This window comes from Fistularia commersonii, chromosome 10 (assembly GCF_037954325.1).
Source record: "Fistularia commersonii isolate RoL2024-O1a breed Wild chromosome 10, RoL_Fcom_v1.0, whole genome shotgun sequence".
Taxonomy (NCBI): Eukaryota; Metazoa; Chordata; class Actinopteri; order Syngnathiformes; family Fistulariidae; genus Fistularia; species Fistularia commersonii.
The window spans coordinates 14,175,394-14,196,437 of NC_141293.1; the positions used below are offsets into that span (position 1 = coordinate 14,175,394).

Below are 21,044 nucleotides of genomic sequence, written 5' to 3' on the forward strand. Positions count from 1 at the left end.
GCCTGAAGCTGAAACACCTCCAGAAGCTTTTCAAGAGAAAAGAGTCACCAGGAAGTGTCTGACCCACCACTTCCTGTCCAGCTGATCTTGACACGATCAGCTGGACAGGAAGTGGTGGGTCAGACACTTCCTGTCTGGCTCCAGCTCTGCTAGCGGCATACTTTGTGACATTTGTAAACGGGAGCAGTGTGTGTGTGTGTGTGTGTGTGTGTGTGTGTGTGTGATGTTTTTTGGATGTCTGATCTTCCAGAATGTTCTTCCTGTTCCGGGGATTTCCTGTCTTTTCTTTCAACATCTTCTTCTTTGGTTCACAAACCAAAATCTAGCCAATACTAGTCAATACAATAATTATTATTTTTATTATTATTATTATTATTATCTGTAATGTTATTATTACTTTGGAAGGTTTTGTGCAATCATTTGTTTTTTCAACATTTTTAATCATTTCAGATTATTTTAATGTTTTATTCTAATTTGCTGTTTATTTTTTTTTATTTTTTACATTTTCATATTGAACTTAATTGTGTCCCAGCCGCGGGAGCTGTCCAATCAGCACCTCAGCCTCGGGCCAAGAAGGACAGGATGTTCTGGAGATGGTTTTGAAGGTGTCAGAGGGCGGGGCCACCCCGGGGGTCACGTGACCCCAGGAGCGCGTGGGCCAAATGTAGCCGCCGCAACACTATAAGAACGGTCAGGGGACGGATAGACTCTTTTTATCATTTAAAAAGCAACCTTTCCTTGAGCAGCGTAGTTCTGACCGCCATCCGTGGCCGGGGCGCCAGTTCTGCTCTCAGAGGGAACAGAACCTCACACACCTGACCCGTGGTGGAAACACAGACAACTCAGGGCGGCCAATCACTGGAGGAAGTGGGAGGAGCTTAAGCTCTGGAGCGCCGTGGTGGCTCCGTGCTGCCCCCTGTGGAGGGGAGAGGTGTTACACTCTCCTGTTCTTTGAGTCCACCCTCCTCCTCCAGCATGCGAGATGAAGGTCCTCCTGCTGTGACACTGAATCAGAATCAGAATAAACTTTGTTTATCCCCGAGGGGAATTTGGGGTCAACTGATATTCTGGAACCCGAGCAGAACCTCTGCAGAACACCAGAGCTTCACGTTGGGTTCACGCTCCATTTGTCGCTGTTGTCGCCACTCGCAGCACATGCAACTTGGACAGTTACAGAACGAAACACACACACACACCAACTCACACATACACACACTGCCTACACATACTTCCCAGACTCGAGTCTGTCTCTGATGAGTCGTCTGATTACACACAGACACTTTGATGATGCAGCTAGTTGTCTCCCTGCACACACACACACACACACAAATGTATACGCACACAAATGCAAACACACACAAACACACAGTGATGTTTGTATCAGCTTTCATTCATTTCCTTTTGAGTTACATCAAGATCCAACTTTAAATGGAATGATTCGCTTTCAGTTTACCCAACACACACACACACACACACACACACACACACACACAAGTACAGCCACCAGCTCTAGTCTCCAGTCTGTAAACCCTCTCCATTCTCATGGAGATAAGACGACCGTCTCATTGTTGGCAGACAACAGCCCCGTTATCACCTTATCACTGTCAGCCGTGCGTGCGTGCTTGTGTGTGTGTATGTGTGTGTGTGTGTGTGTGTGTGTGTGTGTGTGTGTGTGTGTGTATGGCGGGGGGGTGCTCTGGTGAAGTGGGGGTCCTTTGTCATGCAGCAGGTGCTGTTGTCAGCCGGCATGTCCTCTGCAGACGTCATTTAATCCCCGCCGTCCGAAGCGTCTGTCAGATGGGAGCCGGCAAGGAGACGCCACTTCCACGCCGTCTCCACGGCAGGATGGGATCAATAAACTCACCGGGAATTGAGCCCGAGGGAGCCGGGATTATAAATCCAGCGGTCCCATGAGTCGTTAAAACAGTTGAATTAAAAGAAATGTCAAAATAAATGGAAGATAACAGGTTAAAAATAATAAGTCATTTATTTATTTCATCTCAGAAGGATGATTGAGAAGTCCTGGGATTATATATTATATAGATTACAGATGGGACAGAGATGGTTTATAATCTTCGGAAATAAATTTCTGTGTGTGTGTGTGTTTGTGTGTGTTGGTAGATTTACTCCTGATGTGGAGTCGAGGGGGAACAAGTTAATCCCCAGCTATTAAAAGTGTCCCCATGTGATTCTTCCTCCAGACAAGGAGAAGAAGGAGCCGTCGGAGGCGTCCATCAAAGAGGAGACTTCTAAGGAGGTGAAGAAGAAGGAGGTGTCCAAGGAGAAGAAGGACGCAAAGAAGGACTCGAGCAGAGAGGAGGGGAAGAAGGAGTCCAAGAGGGAGTCGTCCTCCTCCAAGGAGAAGAAGGAGAAGAAGGAGAAGGAGGAGAAGAAGGAGGCCGGGGACAAGAAGGCGTCCCAGAGGTCTGCGGCCAAAGTGAAGGAGAAGAAGAAGGAGCAGGAGGCCGTGGAGGAGGGCTGACCAGGCGCTGGAGGACCACAGGAGAGGCTGGACACGAGTGGAGATACCACACACACACACACACACGCACACACAGAAGCATCAGTGTAGGATGACAGTAGATGATTAAGTGAGTCCAGGTATTGATTATATTCCCAGTCAATCAATAAATCATGTTGTCTTTATCAAGCTATGTTGAAAATCAGCCCTCCTGCAGGTCTGCAGGCAGCAGAAGCTCACCTGTCCATGGGTGTGAACGACAGCTAACCTGTCCACGTTTAACTGCTCAATCGGCCAGGATTGGCTCCGCCCCCTGACCAACATCCTGAGATTGCATTTTTTTTTCCACAGAAAAATGTCAGATTTTTTAAGTTTATTTTCATTTATTTTTTTTCTTTTGTTTCCCCGTTTCAATCCCAGACGTCTAACTTCACATTTGATTCTCCAATATTGGGAGGAGGTTTGACAGATCAGAACCATGGACTCGTAGTAGCTCTATATTTACACACACACACACACACACACACCACACCGCAGTGTCTGTGTGTGCGAGTGTGTTTTGAGGTCTCCTCCCCCTCAGACGTTTTTCGCTGACTGTCCCCCCTCCCTGCGGCCTCGGCGGGGTTCGAACCCGCAGCCCAGCGCCGCCCCGGCCTCGATGGGGCCCCAAACCACCCCCCGCCCGCGCACCCTCATGCCCATGAACCCCACACACACACACACACGCCGGCCTCGCCGCTAAGAATAAAAACCCTCCAGTCTGCGTCCAGCCCGTCGCCCACGCCACTTCCGGGTGACTTGAGGTCGAATCCTCCTTCCGCCGCCGCCCCGCCCCCTCCGACCTGCTTCTGCTTTCTCCATCTGGGACCTTCAAGGACACGCAGCTGCTAATGGACACACTTTTCTTTTTTTAGATTAAGATTATCATCCTGGATGAGGACACCCCGGAACACACACACACACACACGCTTGAGTTTAACACCTGCCAAAAAACCCACGCTGCCACCGCCACGCTGTCCATGATTGGCTGTTTCATCCAACCCTTATCTGGACCAGATTATGAAAATCCAGATTGCATCACTTTAAATGTGTAATCCAGCCAATCACATCCAGGGTAGGAGGGAGGTAAAGTCACAGCTGACATATGTCTTCAACAACACACACACATACACACACACACAGGCGTTGTCTCTGCCGAACCGGAAGCCTCGGGTCTATTTTTAGCTCATTTGCCACTTGGCGTCATTTCAGCAGAGAAGAAGAAAAAAAAGACTGTAGTTTTTATTTTGTAGTTTTTATAAGCGCCCGTCAGATAGGGGGCGCCGTCGAGCGCCAACCCATAGGAGCCGCTCTTTGGCGGGGTGAAGAAGAGGAGGCTGGCCGAAGATGACAGTTTTACTAGGAAAAAAAAGAAAATAAAAGTGATGCTCTGTTTTAATCTCCTCTTCACTTCCTGTTTCCACTTCCTGTTTCCTGTTCAAAGTCCCCCCTTCCTGTTTGTTTGCTTTTTTCCCCTATCTTCGTTCTCGGAGGTTCGGCGGGACAACGTGTGATGAGGAAGAGGTGACCAGAGATGCCGCCGCAACGAGTATTTATTTCTAATTGATCGATTAGTTCTGGAGGCCTTCGCTCGTCTCCATGTTGGTTTGGGTCAATCCGGCTTCGGCTTCCTGTTTTCAACAAACAAGACAAGACAGGAATAACGTTTATCTCTTGGAGGAGATTTCAGGTCAGGAAGCCGGCAGCAAATATCTACAGGGATAATTCAACGCCAACCAGCTCACCTTTTAAGGATCTTGATTGAAAAAAAGGTTGGTTTTCTCCAGGTTCTCCGTTTTCCTTTCACAGTCCAGAAGCAGTCAGGAGATGCAGCTGACCCGTCAATCTTAAGCCCCGCCCCTCAGAGTAAAAACACACACACACACAACAGGGTTCTATAGAAAACAGATGAAGGTCCAATTAGGGTATTTTTCAGTTTGCAGCATCCTCATCCTTCTCATCTATCTATCTATCTATCTATCTATCTATCTATCTATCTATCTATCTATCTATCTATCTATCTATCCATCCATCCATCCATCCATCCATCCATCCATCCATCCATCCATCCATCCATCCATCCATCCATCCATCCATCCATCCATCCATCCATCCATCCATCCTCGTTGCGGTGGTCGTATAATAATCATTACTGCTGATGTAGTATATTAAATTAAATTTAACCTAATGTAATCTATCTATCTATCTATCTATCTATCTGTCTGTCTGTCTGTCTGTCTGTCTGTCTGTCCGTCCGTCCGTCCGTCCGTCCGTCCGTCCGTCCGTCCGTCCGTCCGTCCGTCCGTCCGTCCGTCCGTCCGAGTGTTGTTGGGGAACATGTGCTCATTCCAGGTGGAGTTGGTAGATCTTTGAGAGGATGGTGGTCAGCTGAGTGTGACCCCCCTCCCCCGTCCCTCCCCAGACCTGAAGCCTGCTGGGGTCTTTAACCCGGGGCCGGCCCCCCCCCTTCTCCCCTGCCTGGGGGGCCAGGCGGGGTCGTCTCGGCCCCCCCGCTCGCTTATACTGATGTGTGTGGGTGGATTCCCGATGCAACCGTTCCTCCCAACTCCACGGGTTCCTCCGCAGAACCAGGAGAACGTCCTCATGTTCGGATCCTGTGGACGCCCCGCCGTTCTTTGGCTCACTGTCTGGGGCCTCCGACCCCCGGCGGTGCAGGAGACCCCACCCGCCTGCTGCTCCTCCAAACACACCCCGACTTAGATGGCGCTCCAGGTCTTCTCTGGCGGCTGTGGAGGTCATTTAACTCATAGATCTGCACGGGTTAGTGGGGTGGACTCTCTCAGCTGTTTCAGGAAATCCTTTCAGAACCCCCCCGACACACACACACACACATATACACAGAGGGCAATCTTGTTATCTAAACCCAATTTCATGTCCTCAGGTTGTTGAAGTCGAAACCACGTTTAATTGACGTCTTTCTCGTGGTAATTTGACGTCATTGTGGGGTTTGATTGACAGTCGCCCCCCCGTCATGGGACCCGTCCACGGTATCTCGTCTCATCATCTCCGACTTGAATTCATGTCTCCCAGACGCTAAATGTGAGTCTTGCCATGAATCTGTTTGTCCCGCCTCGCCGTCGGAGACGTCACTCGGCGTCTCAGGGACGCCAGACGGTCCGGAGGTTCTCTGGAGGAACCTTCTTCTGCTGTGGAGGCCCCGCAGTCGCTCCATGTCGCAATTATTTGTTTTTTATTGTGAGGAAGTGTGTGTGATCTGAGCAGGTGGAGCCTCACTGCTGCCCTCTAGTGGCTAATATTAACCATCCACAGCCCAGACAGAGAAACACAGATTGTCTCAGTGAAAAGTCGCTCCTGTGTTTTGTCACCTTTGCATCTCCTGGCCGTGGATCCTCTCCTTCATCTCGTCCGTCCTTCAGATCCTCTTTCTGCTTCTGCTGCTCCCGTTCACAGCCGGCCCAGTTTGCAGAGAAGAGCAATTGACTTTTATCCGTCCATAATTAAAACACTTATCAGGCAAAGAACTCTGTCTCCGAGCCCACACACTCACACACACACACACACATACACACTTTGATCTCCTTAAACACCCAGCCTCACACCGTTGACGCTCACACTTTCTCTGTACTGACGCTCACTCTCTCTGACATGTGGGATCATCTTCCTCTCACACACACAGGTGTGTGTGTGTGTGTGTGCACGGCTGGAGCTCTGGGTGGATCCTAATTATTTCTTTGAAGAGTCACTTTTTTCTCCCTGAGCGTCTGTTGAGTTGCACTTTTAAGAGTCAAACAAGGGCACACACACACACACACACACACACACGTGCACATCTCTTGCAGACCTCCTCATCCATCACAACACTTCACTGCCAGCGTCTGCTGTCGGTCGGTGTGTGTTTTCTGTATGAAGGTGATTGGTGTTTTTCATTGGGAGAGAATTAAAGCTCATCTAAAATTAATGAAATAATCCTGACTAAAAATAGCATTTATTTCAATCAATCATATATATATCATTATGTAAATTATATACATTAGTAAAGTTTTTTTTCGTGTTTTAAAACTTTTGTTGAAGTCAATCAACTCAATCAAATGTCAATCATCTTAAAACCATCTGTCAATCATCGAGATATCAGCCGTCAATCATCTGGTCATTTGAATGAAACGGAAGTGGGAAATTTAATAAAATAGAAGTGAGAAATTGAACGAAATGGAAGCGGAAACCTTCAGCTGAGGGGAAGGAGATGGAGTTGTTGGAGGACAAGGAGTTGGATGTGGAGGTCGGGGTATCATTGGAGGACTTGGAGGTGGAGAAGTTGTAGGAGGAGGACAACGAGGTGAGTCCCCGCGGGAGATGCACACGCACGGCGGGGCTTCGACGTGGGAAGGGGTCCGGAGGTCGAGAAGGCAAGTGGAGGGTTTTCGAAGGTGGAGGAGGAGGAGGAGGAGGAGCAGGAGGTCCCGGGCGGAGCGGGAGGCAGGACTTGTCGGCGCTGCGGTGCTCCGACGCCAGAGTCCGCTTTAATAGCAGCGGAGGAGGAGGAGGAGGAAGAAGAGGAGGAGGAAGAGGAGGAGGAGGAGGAGAAGGTCTGCCTTTTGTGCGTGCGCACGCAGCAGAACGCGCAGCCTCCGCACGGACACCGTGCGTGCAGCATCCCCGCTCCACGCACACCGTGGATTCCCCCTTTTTTTTTTTTTTCCTTTTCCCACCATCATCGGACCCCGGCCTCATCTTCCTCCTCTTCCTCCTCTTCCTCCCGAAACCCCGGCTCTCCGTGCACGCCATGCGCGGCCCCGCGGGCCCCCGGCCGCCGGTGCGTCCCCAGCCAGCAGCAGCAGCGACGATCCCCGCGGAGCGGCGCCTCGGACCCGCGCACTGAGGAGCCTCCTCTTCCTCCATCTCCTCCTCCTCCTCTTCCTCCTCTCCGCCCGGAAGGAGCACCGAGTCCCCGGATCTTTAGGGAAAAGTGGATTTTGTTTCCCACCCGTGCGTGAGGATGACTCCGTGCCGCAGGCTCTCCTCCTCTTCCTCCTCCTCCTCCTCCTCTTCCTCCCCTTCCTCCTCCACCTGCGGCCTCCTGCTCTGCCTCGCCCTGCTGCTCCGGACGGTTCGGCTCTCCGGAGCGCTGATCACAGGTGAGACCAGACCTCCTCTTCCTCTCCCTCCTCTTTCTCCTGATTTTGTTTTTTTTCCTTCCGTAAAGTTGCGTGTTGTATCCTCCGGGTATCTCCCTCCCCTTCAGTGCGCATGCGCGCGAGAAATCAACTTCAAGTTGTAATTAAGTCGTGTGTTTTTTAAATCACTTTCACCCCCCACCTCGCTCCGTCTGTGTGTGTGTGTGGGGGGGGGGGGGGGGGGTCACTCCGTGCTGCATTCTCCGACACACCGTTTCCAGGAAAACGTAATCTTCCGCGCGTCTCCCGTGCGTGTCTGCGGCAGGTAGTGCTGCTTCCGGTCACACACACCTGTTGGACCTCGTCCGTGCGCTTTTGGAAGCAGCTGATCCGTTATTGGTTTCCACGGTAACATGTGGAGGGGATGAAGAATCTGGAAGTTGTGTCGGCCACCCGGAACCGTGTCCTCGTCTTCATCTTCCTCCTCGGTGAAGAGCCGAGGCCGTGGAGGTGGAAGGTGGTACGGACGGCGAGGTGGACTCTCTTCGGACCTCCTCCTTCTCCCTGAGATGAAGAGCACCCCGGTTTTCTCCTTCTGAGCCGGTCCTGGACCCTCCTCCTCCTCCGCTTTCATTCTCCCCGTGGGCCGTAAAGTTTATGACTTCAGACACGGCGGCCGCTTGACGAGAGATTTAATTCCGAGCGGAGGATCGGACGGGAGGAGACCGCCTCCGCCCGCAGGCTGGACCAGAGAGAGGAGAAACTTCTACCCTCACCTCTCCTCCTCCGCCGGGTCTTCAAACCCCGACGCTTTTCCCGGCAGCCCGGGGAAAAGCTTCAAACAAACATTTCTCAACCCCGCACAGAAGCGGGCCGGAGGTCAAAGGTCAGCGGTCGCCGATAGCAAGCTCTCGCAAAACAGCTGCTCGGAAAAAGCCTGACCTCCTGCCTGCTCCGAGTCCCGTGTCTAGAACCCGGTGGAGCTCGTTCTCCAGAGCCTGGTCCGTCTGAGGCTCCTGCTGCTGCTGAACGCTGTCGGGGAACCAGAGGAACCAGAGGAGAACTTCGGCCGCGGCACCCAGGCCGATGCCTTTCAGGTCTTGACCTCCGGACCCCGTCCTTACTGGTCCCCTCGGAACCGCCGGGACCCGTCTGTAAAAGACAGGAAGTAGTTTTCCCTCGACCCCTGGTGACCCCTCCCACCCCCCACCGCAGGAAGCCATTTCCTGCCCGTCGCTTCCTGTTAGCCTGACGCTCGTAACAAACCGACCTTCACCTGGATGCCGGAACGCAGAGGAAACCCAAGAAGGCACGTGACCAGCGAGGGGGGGGGACCCGAGACCCGGGACCCGGGACCAGCTGAGCCACTGTCCCCAGGGGGCCATTTCAGCCTGGGCTCTTAAACAACGAGGGGTAATTTCCTCCAAATGAAGCCTGCTGGACAGAAATACCAGGAAAAGGAGAGGAAAGTTGGTGAGGGACAGAACCCATGAAGACCAGGAGAGCCAGGACAACCCAGGAGAACCTCAGAGAACCTCCACCTGTTTGTCGACATTCCTTCGTGGACTTGCGAATCGACGAGTCCAAAATCACCATCTCACGTCCCGATTGGCCGATTTCCTCGGCTGCTGTCGTCCGATTTGTCCGGAGATGGTCGCCTTCCGGTCCTCGTCTCAGAAACGTCTCCTTCCGGCTGTTATTTAAATGTCACATATGTGCGGTCACATGACGCGGGCGTGTCGCTATGACAGCGGCGTCGGTGCGGCTCCGGAGTCCGTGTTGTCACTGACGCCTCAGTGTCTCCTCCCTGGTTCCTCACAGGGACGGAGGCGAGCTGCGAGAACGAGGGCGAGGTCCTGCACATCCCCAACATCACCGACAACCCCTGCATCACCTGCGTCTGTCTGGTAAGGCTCCGCCCCCTCGCCGCCACCGCCTGTTTGCTCCCGACTGATTGTTCTCCCGGGCTGATTAGACGCCGCCGATAGCCACGTGTTCTTATCAGCAGCTTGTGAAAGATCTCAGAAGCCGCGCAAAGGTCTCAAATTTTTTCTTATTTTGAACGTCCGGAGAGGCTTCCTGTGAACCGGATGCGGTGTTTTCCACGAGCTGCCTTAGCCTTGCTGATGACTCCATCCTGGAACATGTGCTCTTTGACCCCCGACCCCTGACTTATCTGACCGTCATCTCTAATTTTCAATCATTTCCTACTCCATTTTTGTAGTTTTTTTTAACAAACCTGCAGAAGGTTAGTCCCCTCCCGGTTCCGGCTTTCTCCGTGGGGGGGGGGGGTCCGTCTGCGACCCCGACCGGCTCCCGATTGGCTGGCTGGCTGGCCGAGCCGTCGGCCCCCGTTATCAGGCAGACATCAGGCCGAGTCCCGCTGAATGCTATCAGTCATCAGCAGCCAATGGGCAGCCTTTCATCTCTTCTCTGACCCCCCCGACACACACACATACACACACACCGGGTTAAGTCTTTATTGAATTTGGCCTCTGTTTATCTGCGGAGACTTTAAGCGGCCGACGAGCGGCATTTTCTGTCCCTTCCGCCTCTGCAGGGGCGCAATCAGCCTGATAAAAACCGGCGTCTTGGAGTTAGAGGAGGTGGAGGAGGTGGAGGACGTGGCAGTGGGGTCACGGGACTGTTTTGGCGGCGGAGCAGTTTGGCAGGTTTGAGTCAGGTCAAGGTCTTCGCTGCATGTTCCTGCCGTCACCCCCCCCTCCTCTTCCTTGCACCGTTACCATGGCAGCGGCGTTAACGGTAATAGATTTAAAAAACATCCTAATCCTAATCCCTGCTCCTGCGACCCCCACCTGATGTCGCCAGGCAGACTAGAGGGTTCGGTGTCACTCATAAAGACTTGGGGGGCACACACACACATACACACACACACACACACACGTGTGCGCATACACACAGAGGAGGCTTTGTGCGTAAGGGCTCCGAGTGACAGGCAGGTCGCCATGACAATGTGTTTTCTCTTGTGTGTGTGCGTGTGTGTGTGTGTGTGTGTGTGTGTGTGTGTGGAGGGCTCCGTCTTCCTCATCCCCCCTGGTGGACCAGTCCATCCTCCTGGCCGTTGGTCGTCAATATCATCAATCAACATCATTGGGAATCAAATGATTTAAAATCAATACGTTTCTGGTTTGGACAGCCCCGGGGGTCGGGGGTCGGTGGTCAACGGCCAGCGAGACAGCCGACATTCCATACCGGGGGTGAGAGGTCAAGGGTCAGAGGTCAGGGGTGGCTTCCTGCCAGTGTCTGAACCCGGACGGCTTCTTGTCAGATTGTCTCCTCCTTCTGAATTTACCACCGGGGTCACTGATCGGAAGTTACAGTCGACAGTGAAGGAAAGTTCCGGTGGAATCCTCCTGGTCCCCCACCCTTCAGCAGGGTCTGATCACCACTGGAGTCTGATCTCCATCAAGATCTGATCTTCACCAGTGCCTGACCATCTCTCTGGCTCTCCTGCCAGCAGGGGGCGCTGCTCGGGCTCCACAAACCTTTCACTCCCACAGTGAGCGTCCCCCCCCCCTCCTCCTCCCACAGGGGGGGAATTGAGCCCTGTTTGTTTTGGCGTCAGGGTCAAAGGTCAAAGGTCGGAGTGGAAGTGTTTGGCGAGCAGGGGGGGGCGTGGGCTTTAAGTGGGGCTTTTAAAGTTCGAGAGTTTGGAGTGATGACTTTATCCTTCACCGTGACAGCAAGGAAGAGGAGGAGAGTCGCATTAGAAAGTAGAGAATGGAATGAAAAGAAATACATTTAGAAGAAGAAGAAGAGGAGGGGCACTGCTGCCCCCTAGTGGTGGAAAAGGGTATTAGCTCTCAGCCGAGGAGACTTTTCATCTCCAGATGAAAAAAATCAAATCAAGAGCAATGAAATAAATAGTGACGGCAAATAAACATTTTTATTCAATTCATTAAAAGCAAAAAGAGACATTGTGCGTCTTTTGCTTGAAGTGGCGAAACCACGGAATCGCAGTAAAAACAAGGGAAAATAAAAAGCAAAAATAGACAAATAAAGAAAATGACATCATAAAAACAGAAATAAAGACAATAAAAAAAAAAAGAACAGGGGCAGTAAAAGTGTTGAATAAACGCACCGTCATCTGGACGAGTGAAAAGAGATGGAGGGATTGGAGAGATAAATCAGTGATGCTTTTATTATGTAGGCAAGTTGGTTCAGCAGTCAACAGTCAGAGCAGCTGCAGGTCAAATCACATGGAGCTCTGGACGTCAGGAGGTCCTGATGGCTCCCTGAGCTGGTCTACGCCTAAAGGTCCGCGGCTTTCAGACAGAAACACGACCGGAAAAGCTGCTTTTATTTTGAAATAACCACTTCGGTTGTAAGAATCTGCTTTTATTAGCGTCCAGAATCATGGAAAAATCAGACGTATCTCTCTTTATTTGATTCCATCAAATATTTTTTCCATTATTTGTTTAATGAAAGTAAAACAGAGTGAATGAATGAACACATAAATAAATAAAGAAACATGTAAATTGCAGTGTTTTATTATTTAGTGAAACACATTTATTATTTAGTCAAACACACACACTGTCTCTCACTTTCTCTTCTTGGAAATAACACATTTCTCTGCATACCGGTGCTTTATCCCAGCACGTGTGTGTCTGTGCATGTGTGCGTGTGTGTGTGTGTGTGTGTGTGCGGAAGCAGGGTGTGTCTCGTCACCCTCGGCGACAGACAGCCATCCAGCCGAGCAGCCTCGGTGCCGCGGTGGTATGTCGAGTGTTTACAAGGCGTGGTGACCCGTTATGACCTCTGACCTTTGGACAAGGAGGTCACAGGCACTAATGGAAAGCAGGAGACAGCAGGACGTGACCTTGAGAACAAACTTTACAGGTCGCCCCCCCCCCCCCCCCTCCCCCTCGCGCGTCCGTATGCACAGAGCTTCTGAAAAAATAATCCAAGAAAAATCAAGAGAAGCAGGAAATAGTTTTGGAATCCGCAGGAAGTTTCAAAACAGAGTGATGGGGGGAGGCGTTTACATTTGTGGCGTTTTTTTTTACTGGTTCTTCTTTATTGTCTTTATTAAAACACAAAAACACACACATTTCCTCTCCGGTTGCTGAGGTGTAAATGCTGTTTTTCTCCTGAAACAAAAAAAAACATTTTTCATCTCTTGGTTTTTCTGGAAGTCTGCAGACATCAGACCATCTCTCCGAGGTAATTACCCCCCCCCCCCCCCTCCCCGCTTCCTGCTCCCCCTCCCCTGTGATGACATCATGTGTCCTCGCCGCGGTCGGGCCTGTCGTTGGAGCTGCTTCTATATTAAACCTCCAGGCTTTGGTGTGTGTTCGGCTCCGGAAACCATCAGGCTGCGGATAAAACACACATAATCTCATACACACATGCACACACACATACATGCAAAAGCGAAAGCGGCGGTGAAACCAGCAAGGTTCAGTCGAGCGTCGGTGTGAGAACTCACAGCGGAGAGGAACCCGAGGGCACAATGACAAAAAGATCCGGGAGGTCCCGGACCCAGGCCAGGAGTCAGGAGGGTCGGAGGTTTGCCTGATGGTCAACAGAACAGGTCTTTCCAAAAAAAAGCAGTGGAGTCCACCCCTGTCCACCCCTGTCCACCCCTGTCACCCCTGTTCTTGGCTGTGAGGGTGAATCTTCACCAAACAAAAGTCATGAATTTAAGGCTGACACTCACTTCCTGTCTGCTCACATATCTCCCCCCTCAGGATGGGAAGGCCGATTGCAAACAGGAGAAATGCCCGCCGGTGTCCGAGGACTGTGCCCTGGTGGTCAAACAGACAGGCGCCTGCTGTGAGCGATGCAAGGGTGAGGTTAACACACACACACACACACACACACACACACCTTTTGTTTTGTCCCTAGTTGGTTGTAAAGATGACAATAATGGACCCTCGATTGTTTTTACCTGGGCTGGAGGTACCTGCAGCCGCTACGCGCTAATCACACTAATATACAGCAGGACAAATCAGGAGAGAGGCTAACCAGAGCCCCCATGAGCACACACACACACACACACACACACACACACACACACACACACACACACACATACACACACACACACACACACGCTTGCATAGGCACACGCAGAGGGTCTTATTTCAGTGACCCAGGCCTTCAGAAGCTGCGTTTCTCTGTTTTTTTTAATTCAACAGTAAAAACATAAAAACAGACTAGTTTCCACCTACCTGTTGCTAAACGTGTTCGTGCAGATTGGGAGTGTGCGCACGCGTGTGCTTGTGTGTATGTGTGTGTGTTGTCATCCAGCTGCAGGAGGCTGCGGAGATGCTAATGTAGCAGGTAGCAGCTATCCCTCATACAGCAGCGCTAGCTGGTAGCGTTAGCTGGTAATTGGTGTGTTAGCGTTGTTATGAGGGACGCCCCCCCCCCCCCCCAGTTTGACCCCGGTCGACCCTGTTGGGGGACGTCATCCAGAGTCAAAAGAAACCCAGGTTCGGGAAAACCTGGCCAAGGTGTGCTCATGTGTCGCGCGGGAAAATCACCACTCAGACTTTCCACATTTTGTCGTCCTTGTCGTCACAGCTCTCCTTCAGAGAATTCGTTTTTTGTCTCTTTATGGGAGAAAAGTGCCTCTTGTGACTCTGTGTGTGTGCTGTTTGAACACACACACACACGCACACACACACACACACACACACACATACACACACACTCACCCTTCAGGAACCATTCTATGGACTGTACCTAGAGTCCAAATATGGCCCGTGGGAGTTACACTGAATTATTTCCCTCTTATTTCTCTCTCTCTCACACACACACACACACACACACACACACACACACACAAACACACACACACAGAGCGCAGTGTGTGGAGACAGTATGGCTGGAGGGGGGGGTCGGGGGAAGGGGTTGGGGGTCACTGTCAGGTTTACAGCCGCAGAAATCAAATTGCTTTTACGAGCCAGAAACTCCTCCGCCCGCTTCCATCCCTCCTGCTTCTCTTCATCGTCGCTTCACCCACGACCCCCGCCTCCCCAGATGAAGCCCTGCCCCCATCACCGCCTGCCGCGGCCCGACATGTCAGTGATAAAAAACACCCCCCCGAATATAGATTCACATTTAATACCCGCAGGCATTAAGGAGAGCCTTCAAAGCAGAAGGGAGAAGTTTGCCCCTAAGAAGATCTGACAGGGAGTCTCAACAAGGGTGGATTCCGGTTTTTGTCTCGACCAAATGTTCTGGTGAGAGACTAAAGACCACTTTTTGGTCGAATCAGATGTTTGTAGGTTTGATGGACACACGTTTTTATCACGGATCAATTCATCCCGAAAACGCACTTTATCAAATAAAAGCGGTTCATAGTTTAAGGGTTTAAGGGGTTCTGAGGGTTTTAATAAACCCATTAAGCCCATTAAACAAGTGTGTGTGCCGATGAAGCATGTGGTACCCATAAAGAGACGTCAGAATACACACACGCACACACGCACACACACACGCACACACACACTCAGCAGGGCCGCGGCCCTTTTGTTTGTGGTTCTGCGTCTTTTTTACGAGGCGGCACTTCGTTAAGGGAGGTGGACCGAACCCCGGCCGGACATGGAAAGCCCCGCGTCATCATGCAGACGCAGCCATTCCCCGACGTGCAGTGGGCGCACGGCCCATTCTGACTGAATACAAGACAGTGTGTGTGTGTGTGTGTGTGTGTGTGTGTGTGTGTGTGTGTGTGTGTGTGTGTGACACCATCGCTTGATACACTTTATTGGAGAACAATTTACTATTAAAATAAAAATGGGAAAAAAAAAAAAACCTGAAAAGATGGTTAATCTGTCTGATTATAAAAGCAGGAGTTACAGCCTGCATTGTTTAAAAGTGTGTAAATATTATTTATTACACTTTAAGGACACTTTCTCAGAAGAAAACGCACGTCATATTATACATATATACATATATAAATCAGAGCTATTTTTAATCTCAGCCAGTCATGGTCGCAGGGTTCACATTTCCCCGAGGAGGCAGATCAATGGTCCTGATCGGGTTCCCGTGGAAACCAAACCCAGAGCGTCTTTGCTGACGGGAAGCGGCGGCGGCCCAACCTTTGACCTTTGGCGTCCACAGGACACGCTCTGCTCCGGTTCCTCCAGGACTGATCTGACGATCTCCAGGTTCTCCGGGGTTCTCTCGGCGTTCCGGTTCTAACTTCCTGTCTGCTCGGCAGGCTGCGTGCTGGATGGACACTCCTACAATAGCTCCCTCTCCTGGACCTCCTCCAGCAAGCCCTGCGTAACCCGCCGCTGCCAGGTGTGTGTGTGTGTGTGTATGTATGTGTGTGTTTGTGTGTGTGTGTGTCGGATTTGAAAAGCAACTGAGAGAGAGAATAGAAGGATGAGTGGATGGAGGGAGGAGGGGAAGGATGGATAGAAGAGAGGAAAGGAGGAACAGAGGAAGGAAGGAGGTGAGAGTGGAGTGAAGGAAAGGAGGAGGGAAGGAGAGAAGTGCAAGAGAGGAAAAAAGAGGGAGGAGAGAATGGAGTGGGGGTAGAAGGAAGGAAGGATATTAAAACATAAACAAGTGAGGAAAAGAGGGAGGAAGGAAGCAGAGTACACTAGGAAGCAAGGAAAGAGGGATGTGAGGAAGATGGAGGGATAAAAGAGGGCTAGACGGGGAGGAACCCCTGCGACCATGTGACTGAGCACTTCCTGCGTCGACAGGAAGGAGTCATCACTGAGGCCGAGGTCCAGTGTGTGGTCCACTGCAAGAACCCCAAGATCCACCCCAAGAAATGCTGCCCCACCTGCCCTAGTGAGTCCTGCCCCCCCCCCCCCACACACACACACACACACAGCATAAATATATATAATATGTAGTTTTTATTTGTATTTGACATTAATGAATAGAAAAGCATATTTTTCCATTTGTGAAATAACAGTGTAATAACAGTGTTACGACCCCTGCAGCCTGCATCTTTGAGGGTCGTCTCTACAAGGAGAAGGAAGAGTTCAGCCCCGAAGGGAAACCCTGCATCAAGTGCACCTGCACAGTGAGTTAGGGCTTTGCACAAATGCATATAAATATATTTATACTGTTCAAAAAAATATAGAGAACACTTAAACACAATATAAATCACACTTTTGTAAACACAAACTGGCAACTTAGGAAGCAACACTGATTCATTTGGACTCGTTTTAAGGACATTACATGGACATTGGATCAGCCTTTCGTGTGTTTTTCCACTTTAATTTTGAATGTGACTCCAAATCCAGACCTCCATGGGTTAATAAATTTGATTTCCATTTTTGTTTGATTTTAATACGTTCAACTATGTAAAGAACAAAGCATTTAATAAGAATATTTCATTCATTCAGATATAGGATGTGTTATTTAGTGTTCGCTTTATTTTTTGATTCATACGTGTATATGTATGTATGAGCAGGGGGGGCGGAGCCTGTGTGTGAGGGAGGCGTGTCCGGTCCTGTCCTGCCCTGCACACCTGAGCCACACACCCGCAGGGCACTGCTGCCCCCGCTGTCTGGGTGAGCTAATGTGCAATAAAATCCCCTAATTTAGTAAATATTAACATATGATTTAGTATTTATCAAAAACATTATTTATTCATTTATCTTACAAACAACTGTGAACGTATGAAACAAGTCCGATAGTGCTTTTATTTTGCTCAGCCCTAGTCACTTCCTGTTTGGTGGTGCTTTATTTTAGTCACCTCCTGTCACTTCCTGTCTGTCTGTGACCTTATTGGTTTAATCTCCTTGGTCGTTTCCTGTTTGTGATTTTATTTTGCTAACCCCCTCTCACTTTCTGTCTGTCAATGGTTTTATTCTGTCAACCCCTGACCACTTCCTGTCTGATGGTGCTTTATTCTGTTAACTCACAATCACTTCCTGTCACTTCCTGTCTGACGATGTTTTTATTTATCACTTCCTGTGCGGCGTGCAGGCCAGAGGAAGGTGTTCGACCTGTCCGAGGGGAGCTGCCTGTTCCACAGCGAGGTGTACGAGAACCGCACCTCCTTTGTCCACGACAACTGCACCTCCTGCACCTGCCAGGTAGCCCCGCCCCCAACACACACCTCACACATACCAACACACACCTCACACCGTCCTCCTCTTCGTCCAGGACTCCACTGTGGTTTGCCGCCGCAGGTGCTCGCGTCCCGGCAGTTGCCACGGCGACCACTGCTGCCCCGAGTGTCTGTCCTACGTGAAGGTGGAGGAGGTGAAATACTGCAGGGTCCGCAACAAGATCTACAGGGTGAGAAGGGGACTGATGAAGGAGTCGAGGGAGGGAGGGATGGATGGATGGCTGGCTGGATGGATGGATGGATGGATGGATGGATGGATGGATGGATGGATGGATGGATGGATGGATGGATGGATGGATGGATGGAGTCAGGGGTTTATTCATGCCTGGATCTGATTGGACGTGAATGTCTTCCCCCTTACAGGAGGGCGACATGTGGTCATCGGTCAACTGCACCCTCTGCGCTTGTGTCAAAGGGGGCGTGGAGTGCCGGCCCAAGCAGTGCGTGCCAATCAGCAGCTGCCCCTCAGTGAGTGACAGGCCCGTCGGCCAATCACACGCTAAGTCCCTTAGCTAAAAGCAGGAAGTGTTTTTTCCAAAGGGAAACATCAGAGAACATCATAACAGAAGCTTAACCTTGAGCTTGTTTTCTTAATTTGTAACCCCTGGGATCATCTGACCTCCTGCAGAACAAGATCCTTAACAGAACCGGCTGCTGTCCTGTTTGCACTGAAAGTGAGTAAGTTCTCCGATCTCAAAGATCAATTCCACGCGGGGGAAATGGGGATTCTCTGTGGTTCCTCAGAACGTTCGGAAACCCTCTGCAAGAGGTTGTGATTCAGGCTTTGATTCTGGAGGGATTGACCCGTCCATCGCCTTGGAAGCTAGCATTGTCCCTTCCTCTCCTACAGAACCAGGCGTCTGCACCGTCTTTGGAGATCCTCACTACAACACCTTCGACGGCCGGACCTTCAACTTCCAGGGAACCTGCCAGTACGTGTTGACCCGCGACTGTGGCAGCGGCGGCGTCCCGGGGAACAACCTCAACGGGCCCGACTCCAGCTTCACGGTGGGATACAGAACATCAACCAGATCCCGTCAGACCTTCAGATGTGTTCCATTAGAATTATTCATTCCAGATTATTTTATTGTTTGTCCATTTTGCAGATATCGACGATTGGTTGTTTTGTTCTTTTGGAAAACTCAAAGGCACTGGACTCAAATGTTGAGTCAAATGGAAAAAAAATCCTTGTCGACAGATACTTTGAAACGGCTATGCTAGTTTTCTGTGCTAAGCTAAAAAGTGAAGCTTTGATGCTGTTAACATCCTGTCAAACTGATGTCAAAGTATTTCTTGCTCTCTTCAGGTGCTGGTGAAGAACGACGCCCGGCGGACCCGCTCCTTCTCCTGGACCCAGTCGGTGGAGGTGAGGCTCGGAGGTCTGGTCCTCAGCCTCCATCAGCACCTGACCGTCCGCAGGAACGGCACCCGCATCGCCCTGCCGTACCACGGGCCTGGGGTCCACATCGACCTGGACGGGTACCTCCTCAAACTCACCACCATCGCAGGTCAGCTGGTAGCAAAGCATCACATAGAACACACAGTGCATGGAAGCAAAACTACAGATACTAACCTGAAAACCATGAACCTGGACATGAATAAATGGGTGTCATCTGCAAAGAAGACGATATTTTGTAACGCTCTGTTACATTTCCTGTTGATTTGGAGGATGTGTTAGCTTTTTGGCTAAAAATGGTTGTAGGGTAAACGTCTGTGGTTCATTATCCAACCTTTGAGTTCTATGTTCTCTCCCCGCTGCAGGTCTGGAGATCACCTGGGATGGAGACAGTTTTGTGGAAGTGGTGGCTGCGCCTCACCTCCGCGAGCGCCTCTGCGGACTTTGCGGCAACTACAACGGCCACAAACGCGACGACACCATGGGCGGCGACGGCCAGTTCAAGTTTGACGTGGACGACTTCGCCGAATCCTGGCGGGTAGAGGGCAATGAGGTCTGCGCCCAGCAGCCGCCACCTCGCAGGCCCACATCCTTCCTGTGTCCTGGGAGCGTGAAGGTCAAGTTCCGCGCTCACCGCGAGTGTCAGAAGATCAAGTCGTTGGAGTTCCAGAAGTGCCACCGTGTGGTCGACTTCGCCCCGTTTTACAGGTGACAACGGCAAACGCGCGAACACGCTTCGACAGTAAACATGACATCTTAGCTTAGACTTTCTTTCCATCTGCTCGCTACTGTTCACATGACAGAGCTAGCTGCTAGCGTTAGCATAGACTCGACTCAAGTCACTACCATTGCACCATTATCATTTGACCTGAACAGAGACAGAAATCTTGTCAAAAAAAAAAAAATCCCCTGAGAGCGTCCAGTATTTAACCTTTCTCTTCTTCCTCATAGGTCATGCGTGACAGACATGTGTGAGTGTCCGGTCCACAAGAACTGCTACTGCGAGTCCTTCATCGCCTACAGCCGGGCATGCGAGCGGGAGGGAGTCCCTGTCCTCTGGCGGCCGGACGCCGCCTGCATGGGTGAGAAACGTCGCCCCCCGATGATAGCGTTGTTTTCCGTACAACTCGGAAAAATGCGAACGTTGAAGATGAGGAGGCCCGGGCAGGCGCCTTTTGAGATAGGGTCAAAGGTCGTCTTGTTTGGTTGCGTCATGCATTGTTTTGTCTCCCGCAGCCACGCAGTGCAAGCATGGCGCCGTGTACGACACCTGCGGGCCCGGATGCACCAAGACCTGTGACAACTGGAACGAAATCGGCCCCTGCCACAAGCCCTGTGTGGCGGGCTGCCACTGCCCCGCCAACCTGGTGCTCTTCCAGGGACGCTGCATCAAACCCACCGCCTGCCCGGGGCGGTGACCCTCGTGACCCGGAGGGGGCGGGGCATCAGTGAGGAGTTTTTGGGAGGACGCTCAAAGCTCCCCCAGGGGACATATCCAATGCTACAAGGTACTCAGGGTCCAGTTTTTGACCGGGGACAGAGCTAAGGGGGATGGGGGGGAGGCTGTTTCCAAAGGGGTCGTCCCAAGGAGGAACTAAAGGGCGAGTTCGAGATCCTTTCACCCAGGGGACGCCGCCGTGGGAGCCGAACGGGACAGCAGGACTCCTGTTTGAGCCAAAATGGCGTCTGGGTTCTCTGCAAAACACGATAAAGTGTACGAGCATCTGGAAAGGGGAGAGACTCCGACTAACCCCCACCGCCTCAATTCCATCGCGTCATACTGTAAGCTAGCAGATTTATATGAAAGACAGACAGCTTTTATATTATTATTGTTCTAATTGTTATTATTTGTTGTTGATATTGTTAATTTATATACTGGTCTGATGACGAACCGCAGCGAGGAGCCAGGATCACAAATATAATTGCGTTTATAAATGATTTAAAGGGAAAAACAAAACCTATTTATCTATTTTGTCGTGTGCTTTCATT

At 51.0% G+C, this 21,044-nt stretch overlaps 2 protein-coding genes across 6 annotated transcripts in view; both read left to right on the forward strand.

The window, feature by feature from the left end:
* The window catches only part of bbs9 (Bardet-Biedl syndrome 9), a 103,165-nt gene extending 98,626 nt beyond the window's left edge, over positions 1-4,539 (forward strand). For all 4 annotated transcript variants that reach the window (XM_086153869.1, XM_086153868.1, XM_086153870.1 and 1 more), the window contains one exon: positions 2,202-4,539. In XM_086153869.1, the coding sequence (XP_086009995.1) occupies positions 2,202-2,482 (281 nt within the window). In that variant the 3' untranslated portion in view covers positions 2,483-4,539. The remainder of the gene's footprint in view (positions 1-2,201) is intronic.
* A 2,623-nt stretch (positions 4,540-7,162) lies between these two features.
* Positions 7,163-21,016, forward strand: bmper (BMP binding endothelial regulator). 2 transcript variants are annotated; one of them, XM_086153874.1, is made up of 16 exons: positions 7,163-7,614; positions 9,415-9,500; positions 13,305-13,404; positions 15,782-15,864; positions 16,275-16,365; positions 16,521-16,603; positions 16,997-17,096; positions 17,515-17,624; positions 17,695-17,829; positions 18,023-18,127; positions 18,288-18,333; positions 18,510-18,667; positions 18,966-19,167; positions 19,421-19,763; positions 20,007-20,137; positions 20,292-21,016. In XM_086153874.1, the coding sequence occupies exons 1-16, from the start codon at positions 7,476-7,478 to the stop codon at positions 20,471-20,473; spliced, it is 2,094 nt and encodes a 697-aa protein (XP_086010000.1). In that variant the 5' UTR covers positions 7,163-7,475; the 3' UTR covers positions 20,474-21,016. The 2 variants fall into 2 exon arrangements, with proteins under 2 accessions (XP_086010000.1, XP_086009999.1); XM_086153873.1 differs by having other exon boundaries at positions 7,164-7,614; positions 9,391-9,500.
* Positions 21,017-21,044: the final 28 nt, after the last annotated feature.

What these genes read in the sequence shown, in the direction of transcription:
- bmper (XM_086153873.1), top strand. Translation starts at nt 7,476, where the DNA reads ATGACTCCGTGCCGCAGGCTCTCCTCCTCTTCCTCCTCCTCCTCCTCC. An exon ending in CTCCGGAGCGCTGATCACAG is followed by an intron (nt 7,615 to 9,390) that starts GTGAGACCAGAC and finishes CTGACGCCTCAG; the next exon opens with TGTCTCCTCCCTGGTTCCTC. An exon ending in GCGTAACCCGCCGCTGCCAG is followed by an intron (nt 15,865 to 16,274) that starts GTGTGTGTGTGT and finishes CTGCGTCGACAG; the next exon opens with GAAGGAGTCATCACTGAGGC.